Raw genomic sequence first — 16,710 nt, 5'->3', positions numbered from 1 at the left:
TGCAATCAAGGAGAGCACACTTCTGTACAAACACAGAAGTACCAATGATCCATGCAAGGGAATGGTTGTTGTTTTTTTTTTTTTAATTTTTTTTTTGATGTTTATTAATTTTTGAAAGAGAGACAGAGTGAGAGGCGGAGGGGCAGAGAGAGAAGGAGTCACAGAATCTGAAGCAGGCTCCAGGCTCCCAGCTGTCAGCACAGAACCCGATGTGGGGCTTGAACTCACGGAGTATAAGATCATGACCTGAGCTGAAGTCGGACACCTAACCGACTGAGCCACCCAGGCGCCCCAGGGAATGGCTGTTTGGATTAAACTCATGATTCACTAGAAGGAAGAGGGAAGGAAACAGACCAGGAGCTGTGGCCAGAACCAAGCCTGTGATGAGATATGATAGCTCATGTCAGGTTGGAAAGGTCATGTGACTTGGAGACTCCAAGTTCTACAACTAATAATTACTACAGTGAGATTTGAACCCAGGTCTGTACGTACAACATGAGTGATCAATCCACCTGGAACGTAGATTTCTGGTGGCACAAACAATACAAATGTTAATCTCAAACACGTGTTTTAATTCTATTTAAACAACATACTCTAGATAAACATTTTATAAAATGTTATTTTACTCCCCAAAGATTTAGATTATACAATAAAATACTACAGAAAGACAAAAATTTATTAATTATTATTATTTAATTCCCTTTCTGCTGACATTTCATACTATAGTAATCACTATACATGTAATTAAGACGGGTCCATTTGAAAATGCTTACTGACCGCCAAACTGTTTCAACAAGCCAGATAATGCATTTGATATGCTGGCAGATTGCAGAATTTGGTCAGCCTCAGTCAGTACTTGCAAAAGTTACTAGAATAAGATAAAACCATCTCCCATTTCCCACTTGTGTTACTCCTGAAATCTCCTTTTGGTTCACAACACATTTCTGTGCCTAGACTTTGCTTTGGAAGCTTATGCCTACATGGCTTTCTCAATTCCAGCCTCTTCTGACCATGCAATACTTCAAGTCCTTAACCCAATTTATCTAAAGCATCCAAAGTTACAAGATCGTTTACATAAACATTTAGGGATTGTTGGATGTGTACCTGTATCTCCTTAAAAGTTACTTTGGATTAACACACAACTGGAAATATTAATAGTTCTTTATGCAGTGGGAGAATCTGTCTGACTTGTTGCTACTTGAAATGAATTTGTTCACGAGGCACCTGGGTGGCTCAGTCGGTTTAGCGTCCAGCTCTTGGTTTTGGCTTAGGTCATGACCTCATAGTTTGTGAGTTCTAGCCCTGCATAGGGTTCTGCACTAAGTGCCCAGGGCATGCTTGGGATTCTCTCTCCCTCGCTCTCTGCCCCTCCCCTGCTCATGCGTGCACTCTCTCTCAAAATAAAAGAAAAGTAAACTTCGGGGCGTCTGGGTGGCTCAGTCAGTTGAGCCTCGGACTTCAGCTCAGGTCATGATCTCATGGTTTGTGAGTTCAAGCCCCACATCAGGCTCACTGCCTTCAGTGCAGAGCCCGCTTCGGATCCCTTGTCCCCTTCGCTCTGCCCCTCCCCACTTGCATTCTCTCAAAAATAAATAAAAAATTAAAAAAATAAACTTAAACAAAAAGTACAAATGAATTTGTTCAAAGTTCTTATACTATCAGTTTTGGGATAATCCTTACAATAATTTTAAGCATTAATTTTAAGCACTTAATTCTTAAAATAGTTTCTCTCATTTTACTTATTAATCTTCAACACCTGTGTCTTAAAATGTTACTTACTTAAAATGTTTTAAAACATTTTTAATGTTTCCAGTCTTGGAAAACTTGCCAAGGTGGGTGGGTATGTGAATGAGGTAACTCACAGGGGTCATGAATGGTCTCCTTCATCCTCAGGAATATTCCATAACCCGATCACCTGTTAACTCTTGGTGCTCACACTGATAACCAGTCAGCAGCAAAACACCCAACAGCTACTTCCTATCATCTTTAACACATTGCTGGGTCTAGGCGTTCACTTACATGAAAATCATGAAAACAAAATAGCCGAATATCCATCAAACCATATGGACTCTTTCACATCATTCCAGTGAACCCGTATTTAAGAAGGGTGCATGGCAAAACAAGTGAACAATTTCTGAAAACAGAACTAAGAGTTCTAAAGGTGGATTTTAGCTGATGTGCAATATGGAAAAGGAAAAGCAAGACAAAATTATTGTTTTTATTGACAGATTGCCAAATAGTTACTTGCAAAGTTATTTTTCTGACCCAAGTTGTCATTTGTCTATTTCCAATGACATCCAGCAGAGTCCTGGAGTATTATCAGTTTGAGGTAACTTACGGAGAGAGGACATGCTGGAGGTGCCCCGAAGAAACTGGTGTAAGCCATCTTCACTGTCACTGGAGCTGGCTATACTGTTCCTCATTTCTAGCATGGAGATCTGTGTGCACAGGCTGAGCTGGTGTTCCAACTTTTTGGCCTTCTACAAAACAAAGTTTTAAGGTTTCAGAGATCTATGGGACTTAGGTCATACATTCCCTGTAAACAGCATTTATTTTTCCTTGAAATAAAAACTACCTGGTATATAGTAAGTGGCCAAAAAATGTTAGCTATGACCTTTATCATAAGCTATTACTATACATACATTACAAAAATTTAACATACTCAATAGCTTATTTATTAAACTGGAAAACAATAAGCACCAACCTAATTTGATAAAGGGCCTAGACAAGATGACTTTAAGAGAGCACACACCCATATGCATAGTTCCTGGAGAACACTACTTATCACAGAAACAACATTCTTAATGTCTCTTCTGTCATCATTTTAATTTCCTTCTAAGCAATTGTGGGGAAATGAAGATCAAATTGCAAATTGTTGAAGATCCACTCAGCTCTGAAATTCCTAACTGGATTGCCACACGCCCCCTCTCATCCCTCTCTTGTCACTTCTAGACCTTCTGGAAAGGGGGTTGCCCAGGAGGATATATAAGACCGGAAGACACCAGGGTTAAAATGCGAACTTCCTGTTCACCCAAGTTTGTGAGTGTTTCTCAGTCTGCAACCTTCCTGCTGCCCTGCCTTCCCTGGCCCACTCTACCCCACATCCCTCCCTCCAACTCGCTTACCATCTTCCTGAGACTGATTGACCCTTTATGAGAGATCAGCACCACATCACCACAAATGGAGGTCCCTGACATTTAGAGATACCTCACCAGGTAATGGCAAATATAATAATTACAAAATATTTCCACGCTCTTGAAAAATGATTCCCCTGAAGGGTCTCTAAATTACAAGCATCCCCACTTCACTCATAATTAATTAATGAAAATTCAGAAAAAATATATGCTGCATAAAGTGAGGTACACCTTAGAAAACCACTTACTTTATCATTTAAGGTAGGATCATTCAATGAGTAGAGCTTATTGGTAATGTCTTTTCCTATGAGATACCTAAATATTTCATATAGAAACGGTTCTGATTCCAGAAAGTAAGTTAATCTTTCTCTTGACCAGCATAAAAATCTGCAGTTATCATCTGCAATGATGGTGACCTGCCCAAGAAACAAACACAGAAAGAAAAAAGTACTTTGTGTATATGAATTACGACTATAATAATTTTGGGGAAAGGAAGAGTAGAATAATTTAGTGGATATTATTAAAGGAATGATTTATCATATTAGTTAAATTAAAATAAGATCTATACACACAAGCTTCTATAACTACTATAAAATCACGTTTAAAATTGTTAAAAAACCAAGAATTCTGCAGACGGAAAGCAAACTCTCCAAGTTTCATTGTTGTGCTGTTCTGTGAGGTCTGGTGTCAAAAGCACTGCCACAGAGCATACTAGACTAATGTTACAACTAGATATATAATTTATGGTTAAATATTTCTTTCCACACTGATGATTACAACAGAGGTTTAAGAATACGGCTTTAAGCAAGAGAACTGAGCTAAGATTCGTGAGGCAAGTTACAGATGAAAGATATCCCACCTAGCCAACTCTGCAAACAAATACTAGTGAATGAGAAAACAGAGTCCTGTGAATTGGTTTTAGGGTCCAGGTTGTTACTGCGGAATATGGCTACTGAGGGTTCTTCTCTGGGTCCTTGTGTCAGAGGTAATTCTCGAGTGTGACCTTTCAGGGCTAGCTCCAGGGTATCGGGAAACCATACCTTGTTCTTGAGCATTGTTCCACAGCAAAGTGGGAAACACTGTAACTGCACTACATACAGCTCAAGTTTCTTTAAATAAATCCTTTCTCCAGAGTGAGGGGTTAAGCCCTCACACCTCAGTGTCAGGAAGCCCATCCCCCCATGGCAGTCCCCTTCCATCAGTTAGTACTCCTCCTCTGAGCTTCATGGGGCACTCATATCACCGAACCCACACTCATCTGTGGACACATCTGTCTCCGCCAGGCACTCTGAGAGCAGGGACTATGCATCTTCATGTCTGAATGCCCAGCGTCCAACACAGAGTGGTGCTCAGTATACATTTATTATATGAAGAAATTAACAAATGAACACAAATAGTGTTGAAGGCAACAACTATTTTTATATCCTCAACATTAAACCCAATGCCTGTCCAGGTCAATTAATAAAGGGTTTTTGAATTGACATGAAATCATACCTGAGCATCAGAGCAAATGTTTCCAATTTCCCCTTGGTTTGTCATAAAATTAAGCATATTTTGGTGATGAGGTGGTATTTATGTCTACTAAGATAGAAAATGGAAAACCCAGCTTCTCAACTAATACTAATAGCTGAAATTTGACCTTTAGCAAATTGGAGGGTTTAGCTACTTTAAAAAATGGGTCAATATTCCTAGAAAAAAAATTTGCATTTATTTATTATATTAAAAGCAGGAATCTCCAAAAACCCAATACATTTGAATTGAAGAAATGCATTACCAACTCTATGACTCCGTGAGACACTAAATTCTACTCTTTCTTTCAATGTGCATTACGTACTTACTTTATGCTAGACACTGTTAAAGGCACTGACATTACGACGTGAACAAGAAAGACAAGATCTTTGCCCTGGGAAATAAATAAAGAAATATGATACCCTCAGGTGACACTAAGTGTTTTGACAAATACACAACCGGGGAAAGTGGTAGAGAATCTCCAGGGAATGACAGTCACACATAATACCACTCACTTTATACATGCATTGTACTTTTAAACATTTAGGTGCTTTTACATCTATAAGTGGATCCTCAAAATTGTCTTTCGGATAAGCAAGTAACATTCTTCTTCATTTTTCAGATGCCAGATGAGAAGACCCAAAAAACTTATTCATGAGCACGTTACCTAGTGATGAAGTGAGTACTTCTGATTTCCAGCCCTGACATGATTTTCCCACCAGACTAAACCCTACCCAATGTGTCCGGTATTTATGAACACAATCACATTGAACGTAATTTTGTTAAGTGACCACAGGGTCGGCTCAGAGCCCATCAAGAGTTCCTCATACAAACAACAGTTGAACACAATGTCATGAAGCCTACACTCTAGTGGAGGAAGCTAATGATATGTAAAGATATGTGACAAAAAAAAAAAAAAAAGAGTTATAAGAGAAGTATAAGGTCAAGCCAGTACTGAGGAGTTCCCAGAAACACTAAGAGATGGGTAAATAAATGGAGGGCAACTAAATAATATTCCACAGGAGTAATTAGAGAAGGGTGGACAATGGTACTCACTGTAGCACAGCCCTGCAACTGAGCACTGGAGAAAGGGTTAGGAGTTGGAGGTGCCTTCGTTTGGCAAAGAGGTCATCCGGACTTTGGAAAACATAATTCATGTGCAGTGGGGGAAGAAGTTAAAAGAGGAGTTGGAAGTCATCCAAGAGAAGACAAAGGAATTGTACCCAGGTGATGTTTAATACATTTAACTTCTTCTCAACCATTCCAATAACCTCAAGTTCCCACTGAGGCAATGACACTTCTGATACTATCATTTGCTTAGCAAATACATTTCTTACTGCTGGTTGAAAAATACTATGAACCTGTTTACATTGTTATTAAATTTAGACTTAATAACACTATTCAAATAATAAGCTATACCTAGAGAATGTATGAGTGACTTACAGATCTGTAAGCAAAGGCATTTAATTGGATGCGGGTAGTTAGTATATTGACTGAGGTCATTTTACATGATGGCTGATGCTTCATTTCTGCCAAATAGACATTTGTGTTTAATGATTTCCTGTCACAAGAGCCAAGTAAAACATATTTTAATGAGGAATTTCTATAAAGCAATATAAGATTTTTTAAAGCTTCCATAAAATAAATTTGCTTCTTAAGTCATTAGGGCACCTCAGCAGTGCCATGCTTCAGTTCTTGTGAAGAAATAAAAGCAAACAGGGCAATGGAAGATACAAAGGGATTGCTTTCAGGGAGAGAACTGGACTAAGTGTTTTCAGTTGGGTTTGCCCTGATTATTTCAAGGCACTAGGCCTGTCCCTCACTTTAGACTGTACACCCTCACATTACACAAGAACAAGGGTGTCTGAGGGAATTGCCGAATGTGCCACAATTGGAAACCGCAGTCAGACAATATGATGGATGAATATTCTCAGGGGAGAATGTGTTATATTCTTCATGTATTGTATCACATTTCACACATCAGGAACATGAAAATGTCGTAGGACTGGTCTGTTCAGCCAATGCTCAGAGTTCTCATGAGCACCAAAATACAGTAGAGTCAAAGCTCGCAGAGCAAATTGCTTCACAGCTTAACCAAAAGATTTACTTAATACAATAAGATAAGATTTGATTTAAATACAGGTAAAAATTTAGTGTTCCTTTATTTCACAAAGGCTTCGACCTCCAAGACATCCTCCTTCCCTTCAAGTCAATAAAGCTTTGATTTTCAGGCTTCCCAGCACAGGACATGCAACCGACTACAGCAAAGCAATAGTGGGACACAGAACACAAAAGATAAATGTGAAAATGGTAAAGCTCACTTGATATAAAGCAACTGCAGAAAGAGAAAGAAACCAAACACAAAAGACGACCTCTACCTCTTATAAGAAAGATACCCAAGATTCTATCAATAGTTCTAAGCAGCAACTTTGGTGTGTAAGTACATAATGGCTGTAAGCATCTGTCGAGTACCTGTGAGTTCAGAACCTGTTTCTCATCCCTGTCACTGTGTCTGTCACAAGCGTCACACGTGTACCCAAATAACATTTTTCTGTGCAATCTCAAGAGATAGACATTGGGTCCACTTGCCTTTCTTTTCCCCTTTCACCTTAGTGAAAGGTACTTTGGTAGTACCCCTACCAACGATGCATTTTAAGAAATACAAATTTGAGGGAAGTAGCACCTTTGTCAGGATACTTTTAATGGTTCAGATTTAAAGAAAAATGAGATTAGCAGGAAAAAAGCATGTAGGTGGAGAAGTTGACCACTGACACTCTCAAATGTCCTCTGCTATGGGCACAGGTAGTGAGAGGTTGCAGCAAAGTTCCTCTGGGAACTTGCTTCACAAAGAGGCACTATATACTCCTACACAGACGTGCAGCAGCTATATTTACTCTTGAGTATCTGCCAAAGGGAACATTTCGTAAACAATCAAAATACAATCTCTCCCGAGGGCTTCTTATGATGGAGTCTGCTCCAATTGTACAGGGCACAGTTTCCATGATGCTACAGTAATTTCTTTCCATTGACCAATCAGAAAATGCCACACCACATTCCATGCAGACAAGAGATGACTGGTGTTGGAAAGGCTGAATAATATCCTTTACCAGCTACAGTACCTCGGTTTTGGTCATATTTTGGAATCTTCACAGCAATTATCAGGAACATTTCTCAGCTAGCAAATCCTAGTCCCTGGTCCCCAAGATGAAACTGTAGCTAGGGATTAGAATTCCTTTTTTTGTTAACTTAATTAAAATATAACTTGAAGTCCAGTGGAAAAGATAGTACATGTTCATATCCCTGGATTCTCAGGGAGCATTTGCTTCTAGAAACAAATGGGTTTCAGTTTCCACCCCCTCGCCAAATCCCAGTCTCTTCAGGGTATAATGAGACTGAGTCACTGTGTAATACCACTTGCTACTATACACAGAGAAATGGATGAAACAGATAAATACACAGATAAGCGGGCTTTGGAAGAAGAAATGTAATAAGGGCAGACGAAAGAAGGAGAGAAGAAATAAGTGGCCCTGCATTCATTTGTAGATGGTGGTGATTAAAGATACAGTAAGAACATTTAAGTCTCAGTGCACAGCTGACCCTCACAAACACAAGGTGAGAGTGTAAATTCGGGAAGCCACGATATAGCATTAGCTTTCTACTTCTGTATCTTAAGCTCAGCCAGTTTGGGAACAGTACTACACCCACTTAATGAACTTATATGAGACCTTGCAGTAAATACATATAACTGTACCAAGTTGTGTGGTTATGCAGACCTGTTACTCAGGCAGAATGAGAGTGGGGCAGGGCTGAGGCCATTGTATATAAAGTAAACTGTATGTCTGTAAATTTTCCCTTTTATCTCCATGTGGTCTCCCAAATTGTACAGAGTCTCAAAATGAAACTCAAAAATAATACTGGTCATCAAGAAACACTGACATTTCCTCCCTCAGGTGATAACATCCCTTCTATTCCATTTCCTGCCTATATAGATTCACCCTCTTGCTCATAAGCATCCCTATTCCGCAATTTATCTAGAGGCTAAGATCAAAGGATACTCTCACCCATTTTCCTGGTTACTTTCCTATCAATCAAGAGGGGAATAAAATAGGAGGGCTGGACACTTACAGAAAGGATGAAAACAAACTGCCACATAATGGAACAATTTTTAACTATGAAGAACTTCATCCTTTGTCCCTAAAATATTCATTAAATATGAAATTGTAAAGTGACTAGGTTATTTCATAAGGATTAACAGGATATCTCTAGGGCAAAGCCAGTTTCTCTTTTTTCCCAATAAAATTTTAACCAATTACGTGTTTTGGAAACACTGATTATCCACAACTGATATTTTCCTTTTTTCTCATAATCAAAGCACTCGATGTTTTCTATGAAAAGTTATAAAAATTCAAAGAAACAAAAAGGAAGAAAATAAAAAAAAGTAGTCAAACTCACAACCCAGAAGTAACAGTGTTAACACTATGCCCAAAGTAGGATATATCTTTCTAGAGCTCTTAATGCATGTATAAGCACTATTTTGTTTAAGTTCCACAAAAATGGGATCATGCAATATATACCATATGATAATCTTTTATTTTCAATTAATCACTTTTCTAGTAATATCCTTCAGATTTTGAATGAGACATGAACTAGCTCCAATCTTCTTAAAAATCATGCCAACACATACCTGGAATTTTTCGCCTTTGTGCATCTGAGTTGATCTAAATTCTGGTGAATCTATAAAGGCACAGGGGTAAATGTTATGCAGAAAATGTCCTCGATAGGAAACCTTCATTCTGATAACAGAAATTCATGTTAATATATGCATAATATTTCATAAATAACATGATGATCCTTAATCTTATAGTATTTTGTACTAAAGTTTTAAAGACTCCAAAGATGACAGACACAATTAAAAGCACTTTCTGAAACGCATAAATATTTACTTCAAAATAAATTTCATCAACAAGAAAAAAAAAAAAAAAAAAGGACAGGTTCCAGTACTGAACACACACATGCCTTCCAATAGTTATTACTGCTTGTTTAGCTGGAGTGGCCATAAATTTATCACTCAAACTCAGATATTTTTGAGAAGGAAAGGATTGGTATTAATAATTATGCCAGAAAAATACACACTGGCTCTCTCCCCAGAAGACTGATATTTCTAGAAGTTATATTTTTGTGATATTCAAAAAATAATCAAATCACCTCTGAAACACGCACAAGCTTTTGGAAGTTTAATGCCCAACTTAAGCCTACGTCAATTTTGATTCGTTAACTTTAAAAAAGGGTCAGTCGGGGTTCAGAATATTCACAACTGAAAATCTTAACATCAACAAGAACTGGAGTAGTCAATTCTAGGTAACTCTAACACGTTGCTCTGTAGTGTTCTAAAACGCAGTTGTAAAATGGAATTTCAGCACCAACAAACTCTGCGACCGTTTCCTCCATTAGCTGGTATCATTCCTCTCTAGTCATTCCCTTCCCAGGGGACATGAGAAGACTTAGGGCAAACTGGACATTTCAATTTCCATAGAGCACTTACTTCCCCTTCAGGAGAATACTCAGACGGTCATCAACGGAGGTTTTATCCTCTGCAGCATAAGCCTGGCCCTTTTTTAAGGTTTGGATCATACAAAACTGGCCAGTTAATCTTCTGAACAAATCTGGAGGCACACGGAGTGGTTCGAACAATCGGCGATAGATGCCACTGAGTTCCTTTTCAATCTTTACCTGAAACGCAGCAATGACCACATGCTGTAGTAACGCAGCAACACTGAAACATTGGCTTCTGCAGTCTCAGTACGGTTTTGAGAGTAAACACGTCTTCAACAAACACCATGGCCCTGTATTTCAGTACATGGAATCTTATACAGAGACTAAGTGGTGACATAAGTTTAGATGCTAAAAGGGCACTTTTGCAGTTAAACAACTCCAAGAGCATATGGAAAAGATTTGCACTATTGATCACATCTCCTCCTAGGCGCTGGAAAGCGGCTGGGGATGTTTTGCATGTTATCACAACATGTACCTTCCCAATCTTAGCACTTCCTGTAAATAACACAAAACCTTTTTTTTTTTTTAATTTTTTTTAACATTTATTTTGAGACAGAGAGAGACAGAGCATGAACATGGGAGGGTCAGAGAGAGAGGGAGACACAGAATCTGAAACAGGCTCCAGGCTCTGAGCTGTCAGCACAGAGCCCGACGCGGGGCTCGAACTCACGGACTGTGAGATCATGACCTGAGCCGAGGTCGGACGCTTAACCGACTGAGCCACCCAGGTGCCCCAACACAAAACCTTTTTGTCTTTATAACAGCTGTTTCACAGAAAGAAATTACATGAACTTTTAAATATTATAGCAAAAAAAGAGAAACACACTAAATAGGAACCAACACAGAAAAAAAATTTATGAAAATACATACAGTAAGCATTTTATCTATATGTATTATTTAATGCATCAGCATAGGAGAACAAATATTCACAGCTGCAATCATTGCTTCTGATTTATTTATTCTGAAGCAAAGTGAAGACAGTAAAAGGGTTTCAGTGTAGCAATTTCATCCTAAGCTAAAATACTTTGTAGAATGGAGAACCCGCCAATTAACTCCGACTACTAGAGAAAAAAAGGGAAGAGCAAAACGGCTCAGTCACCTCTGCTGTCAGTCAAGACCCAGATCACACCCTGTATTTGGGCCCAGCATTAGTCTGGGAAAACTGTAAAGCATGTGAATGAACTTTGGGGTTCAAATGATCATCCATCCCCAAGAAATCTACGGCAGACGCAACATGGAGCTTATAGACCTGGCTGATGAGAGCCACTCAGATGTCACTATAGCCTCTGCGATGCTCTTGTCATGTTCCATTTCAACAAAGAAACAGAATTTACATTTTTCAAAAAAATAAGTTTATAATCTGAGAAGACACAAAAGCACAGATACTGTGTGAATGTGTTACTTGATGCTACTACCTTATGTTCAGAACTTGGGGTTCCAACAAGTTCTGGTATTCAGAAATTACAACTCTATTACTACCATCTACCTCCTCTACTTCAGAGATCTAGTAACGAGTGTTTAAGATAATTTAGTCACAAATACGTCCCACTTTCAGGATACATTGTAGCCAACGTGGTATAGCAATGAACACATGAACTAAACAAATCTATTGACTCATATTCATCATCTGGTCATTCTGCAAGTGTTAGCTCAAGTCCCAATTCCTTCATGAAGCCTTCTTAATTCTTGTGAAAGCACTCACTCATCAAATATTTTTTTGAGCACTTGTTATGCGACAATCATGGTTGACAGACACATGGAATACAACAGTAAGGTGGCAGATGATGTTATTGTTCCCAACTATGTGCTGCTCCCATCCCCTGTAAAAGGATTATCCATCCCCTTACCCCAACCTATTCCCACATTATCACCCTTGGCCACGTCATTTGCTTTAGCCAATGAAATGTGAGCAAAGGTGACATATGCTCCTTCTGAGCAGAGGTTTTAAGAGACACCGGGTATTTCTCTTTTGTTCTCTCATACTTTTCTCTCTGCTATGAGAATGTATATCTAAACGGAATCTGGTGCTTCAGCAGAGACTCTGAGATGAAGCCACAGAGCAGAATCACAACTGACACACAACTGCCAGAGTCCACGTATAAGGTGCGTGAGGAAAAAACAAAACAAAACAAAACACCTGTCACTGTTATTTGTCACTGAGATTTTCAGATTGTGTATTACACAGGATAACTTCGAGAAACCTAATATGGTAAGCAAAACAGACTGGGTCACAATGACGATGAGGTTACAGTCTAGTAGAATGCCTATTATATACAGCATCTGTATCATTCAAATTATAATTTCCTGTGAAATGTCTTGTTTTGGAATAGTTTTCTGTGTGCAAGTCTGGCTTCGAACACGTACAAGTGCTGTATCTTTTACCTTACTGGATAATTATGTGTAATTTGAATAGTTAGTAAACACGTATGGAGTGATTTCTAGGAGCCATGATGTTTTCTTAATTCTATTTACATCTCTTTGTCTTAGAATGACCAAGGAAACACAAGATAAATCAGAATTGGGAAAAAAAAAAGTTAAATACTAAAGCTAAATATAGTGTTTTGGCATCACCCTCCCCAAATGTCAATTTCCTTAAATGAGTATTTTGGGGTAACGAAAAAAAATAAAGTCACTATATTTAAAAAAAATAGCATGAGGGGTGCCTAGGTGGCTCAGTCAGTTAAGCATCTGATTCCTGATCTCAGCTCAGGTCATGATCTCACAGTTCCGTGAGGTCAAGCCCCACATTGGGCTCTGTGCTGACAGTGTGGAGCCTGCCTGGAATTCTCTTACTCTCCCTCTCTCTCAAAATAAATAAATACACTTTAAAAAAAATAAAAATAAAAAATAGCACGAACTATTTGTAAATCATTAGTATTTTCAAGGCAGTTGCCTATAGTTGATTTTACAACTAGGCAAAGATATTTCCAGGTGACATTTGAGTGTCAATAGACAAAAGAAATAATGAAGTTATAGGACTAAAATGACGGAGAATATGGACATGTTCTCTGATGTCTAAATTGCCTTAATGATTTAAAGAATTTAAAAAACTCCTATGTAAAACAAATTTCATGGTATTCAAATATTTCACTTTATATATAAACAAAATCAGAGAAATGATATTAAAGGGACCAAAGATGTTAGATGTTCATTCTTAAGTCTGAACAAAGCATTTTAAAAGCTTTTTGGCTTTAAAATCCCTTCCTTAAGAGGTGCCTGGGTGGCTCAGTTGGTTAAGCGTCTGGCCTTTGGTTTCAGCTCAGGTCATGATCTGATGGTTTATGAGACCAAAGTTTGAGAGACTGAGCCCAGCTGTCAGTGCAGAGCCTGCTTTGGGATTCTCTCTCTCCCCCTCTCTCTCTGCCCCGCTCCACCACATGTGTAGTCATTTTCTCTCTCTCTCAAAATAACTAAATCAATTTTAAAAATAAAATAAAATAAAATCTCTTCCTAATTAATTAATTTTAGTCATTACCGGTCTTTTCTTGTACAAAAGATATGACAGATGCAAAATGTTGACACCCAGGAACACAGAGTTCCAGATCATGATATCCAAGGCACATCGGTAGAGAGTGGCCCAGACAATATAAAGGGTACATCCTGTTGAATAACAAAGTTAACATGTTAGATGATTGGCATAGCATCAGTATGTAGATTAATAAATTTTTTATCCTCTGTATACAAATATAATCAAGCACATTTTAGAACTACCTAAGCCAAACATCACATTAACTTCCATTTTGTTTTTTGTCTTGTTACCACAAAAGGAAAATGTGCTCTATTGTGGAAAATTTATATAGCAAATATTTTTAAAGGGGAAAACCCCCATAATTCTACTACTTAAAAAAAAACACTGTCGATATTTTATACTTCTTTACAGTGTTGATACATTTTTACCTGATGGCAAACCTACTGTCTATAAAATTTTAAAACCCACTCTTTAACTTATTTTGCTTACTGTGGTAATTTCCCTATTTTGTTAAAACTCTTCATATACATAGTTTTCAACGACTGTAACTGACTAAATCCTAATTTATCTAAGCATTTCCAACTGGTAAATAGATGAGATTTTGGGGGTGTAATTTTTGATACATCGCCAAAACATATTTATACATTAAAAATAGATGTGTTTTTTTGTTTTGTTTACTATTTTCTTAGGGTGGATTACCTAACAGTAAGTCAAGGAAATGAACTTCACAGCTTTTGATGAGACTAAAGAATTGCTTCTCAAAGGTATATAGACGTTTGCAATCCTACTCGTTAGGAATGCTACTATTAAGTTGACAATATTACAAAATTTGAAGTCTCTTCATTTGAGAGTGAGGAATTATATATTCTATATAATTTTGCATTTCCATGATTATTGGTGAGCCTGAATATTTTACCAAATATTTAACCATGTAAATTTTCACTTGATGATTTTCCATTCACCTGTGGAAATCTTGCTTTTTCTTATCAATTCTCTTAATTTAGGAAGAATACCCATTTTCTTTTGCTCGATGGATGGTGGGAGAGTCAATATATAATTTGAAAAAAAAACGATCAATATGATACAAATATATCAACAACATATACGCACATAAAAGCTAAACACTCGCATTAAAAAGTTGATCATTTGCAATTTTTATTTCATCATAATGATTTGGGACACCTGAATAGGCCCAAATGTAAAACTTCATAAGTTCTTTAAAAAATATTTCATAGCAAGTGTTGTTGAATTTTAAAATACTATTACTTAAAGAAGACAGGGAAGCATAATGCTTCAGCTGACTGGGAACATGAGGATCTGAATTACAGTCCTGGGTTAGCCACGTTCTCTCCATCTTAATTTTGGATGAGTCAGTTAACTTCTCCAGGTCTCTTTGTTTATTAAGTGTCGGACTAGATGATCTCCTTGGCCGTCCACCTCTAGAACTGTGTCTTAAAATTTATAATTAGCTTTTGCCTTTTTTGCAGGGTGTGGTTTGGTTTTGTTTTTCATTCAACACTCTGCAATGCCTGCTGCAATCCCTGCCTTACTCAGAGGTTACAGCCACAGAAGCCCACAGGCCACCTTCTGGCTTCCCTTCCAGCCTCTTATTTTATCTATCTATCTATCTATCTATCTATCTATCTATCTATCTATCATCTACCTACTTTGAGTGTAGTTGACACATAATGTTACATTAGTTTCAGGCGTATAACATAGTGGTTCAACACGTTTACACCTATATATGTTATGCTGTGCTCACCATAAGTGTAGCTGCCATCTGTTGCCACACAGCATTATTACAGTATCACTGACGATATTCCCTATGCCTTTTATTCCCATAACTTATCCATTCCATAACTGGAAGCCTGTCTCTTGTTTCTAGGCTTTACTTTGACCATTCCTTGTAATTTTTCACGTATTTCAGGCATAATGAGCTACTCTCCACTCCCCCTAGATATGATGAACTTCCCTCTCTTCTGTGCCTTTTCCTGGATACCACACACACTCACACTCAGAGAAATCCTGTTCATCTTCCAAAAGCCAGCTCCAATGTCATCTCCACAGTGTGACCTTGCTCCACCTTCCTGCTGAGGCTGTCACCCTCTCCGTTTCTCCCTGGCACTGGGTGCACATGTGCATCACAGCCTCCAACACCTCACACGTGACTGTCCATCTGTGTCTCCCAGCCCCCCAAAAGTATCTTTTTCAAAAATGGACACTGCCTTCTTCAGTCTTTACCTGACACATTACAGGTGCTCAAAAATGCATCTGAATAAAACAATCATCAAGGAAATAATCACACAGAGAGTAATTTGTCAAAAATCACTGCCTGAAATAATAAATTCAATTGTTCTGGTATTTTGATGTGAATCTGTTTAACCTGCTTCATCAGGATTATTGGAGCTCCCTCAAAAGTTTTATTTGAACTATTGTGTCTAGGAAACTGCTTTTGTTTCCAGTGTTGCATTATAGGTAATAAGTAAAAGCCTATTCAAATAATAGTGCTTACGACTGGATAGTACTTACTATGTCCCAGGCCTGTTATAAGTCAAATATCGCACACACACACACACACACACACACACACACACACACACACACTCTTACACACACACACAAACACACACACACACACACACACACTCGTTTAATTCTTCCAACAACTCTAGGGGGTAGTATTATTTTTACCCTTATTTGGCACATGGGAAACTGAGGAGTAGAAAGGTTTAAACACCTGCCCTAGTTACACAGTTAGCAAGTGGTGGAATCAGGATTTGAATTACGCAGTCTGCTCCAAAGTCCACACTCCTATATACAAATGGGTTTTTTGATACCTGGAAAATCTAACAACATAGAAAACATACATGGTCTTATATAAAATAAATATGGAAAGATATGGCATGTAAAGGCCTACCTTGCAAGTTACCTGATACACGTACTGCTTATTTGCTGACAAAGATTTATATTTCTGGTATGCTACAGACCTGACAAGGAACAGTCTGAAGTCCCCAACACTGAGCCCATCTGATGCCAGTTATAGAG

At 38.1% G+C, this 16,710-nt stretch overlaps 1 protein-coding gene across 3 annotated transcripts in view; it reads right to left on the bottom strand.

The window, feature by feature from the left end:
• BVES (blood vessel epicardial substance) overlaps nt 1-16,710 on the bottom strand; it is a 37,932-nt gene that overhangs the window by 16,283 nt on the left and 4,939 nt on the right. For all 3 annotated transcript variants that reach the window (XM_019442984.2, XM_019442982.2, XM_019442983.2), the window contains exons 3-7: nt 13,672-13,796; nt 10,186-10,373; nt 9,328-9,436; nt 3,383-3,550; nt 2,339-2,480 (exon numbers count right to left, since the gene is read on the bottom strand). In XM_019442984.2, the coding sequence (XP_019298529.1) occupies nt 2,339-2,480; nt 3,383-3,550; nt 9,328-9,436; nt 10,186-10,373; nt 13,672-13,796 (732 nt within the window). The remainder of the gene's footprint in view (nt 1-2,338; nt 2,481-3,382; nt 3,551-9,327; nt 9,437-10,185; nt 10,374-13,671; nt 13,797-16,710) is intronic.

The sequence above is a fragment of the Panthera pardus genome, unplaced genomic scaffold (assembly GCF_024362965.1).
Source record: "Panthera pardus isolate Hobbes unplaced genomic scaffold, ASM2436296v1 HiC_scaffold_17, whole genome shotgun sequence".
NCBI lineage: Eukaryota > Metazoa > Chordata > Mammalia > Carnivora > Felidae > Panthera > Panthera pardus.
Note: the sequence above shows the minus strand (reverse complement) of the source record. Positions and strands in the feature narration are given on the sequence as shown.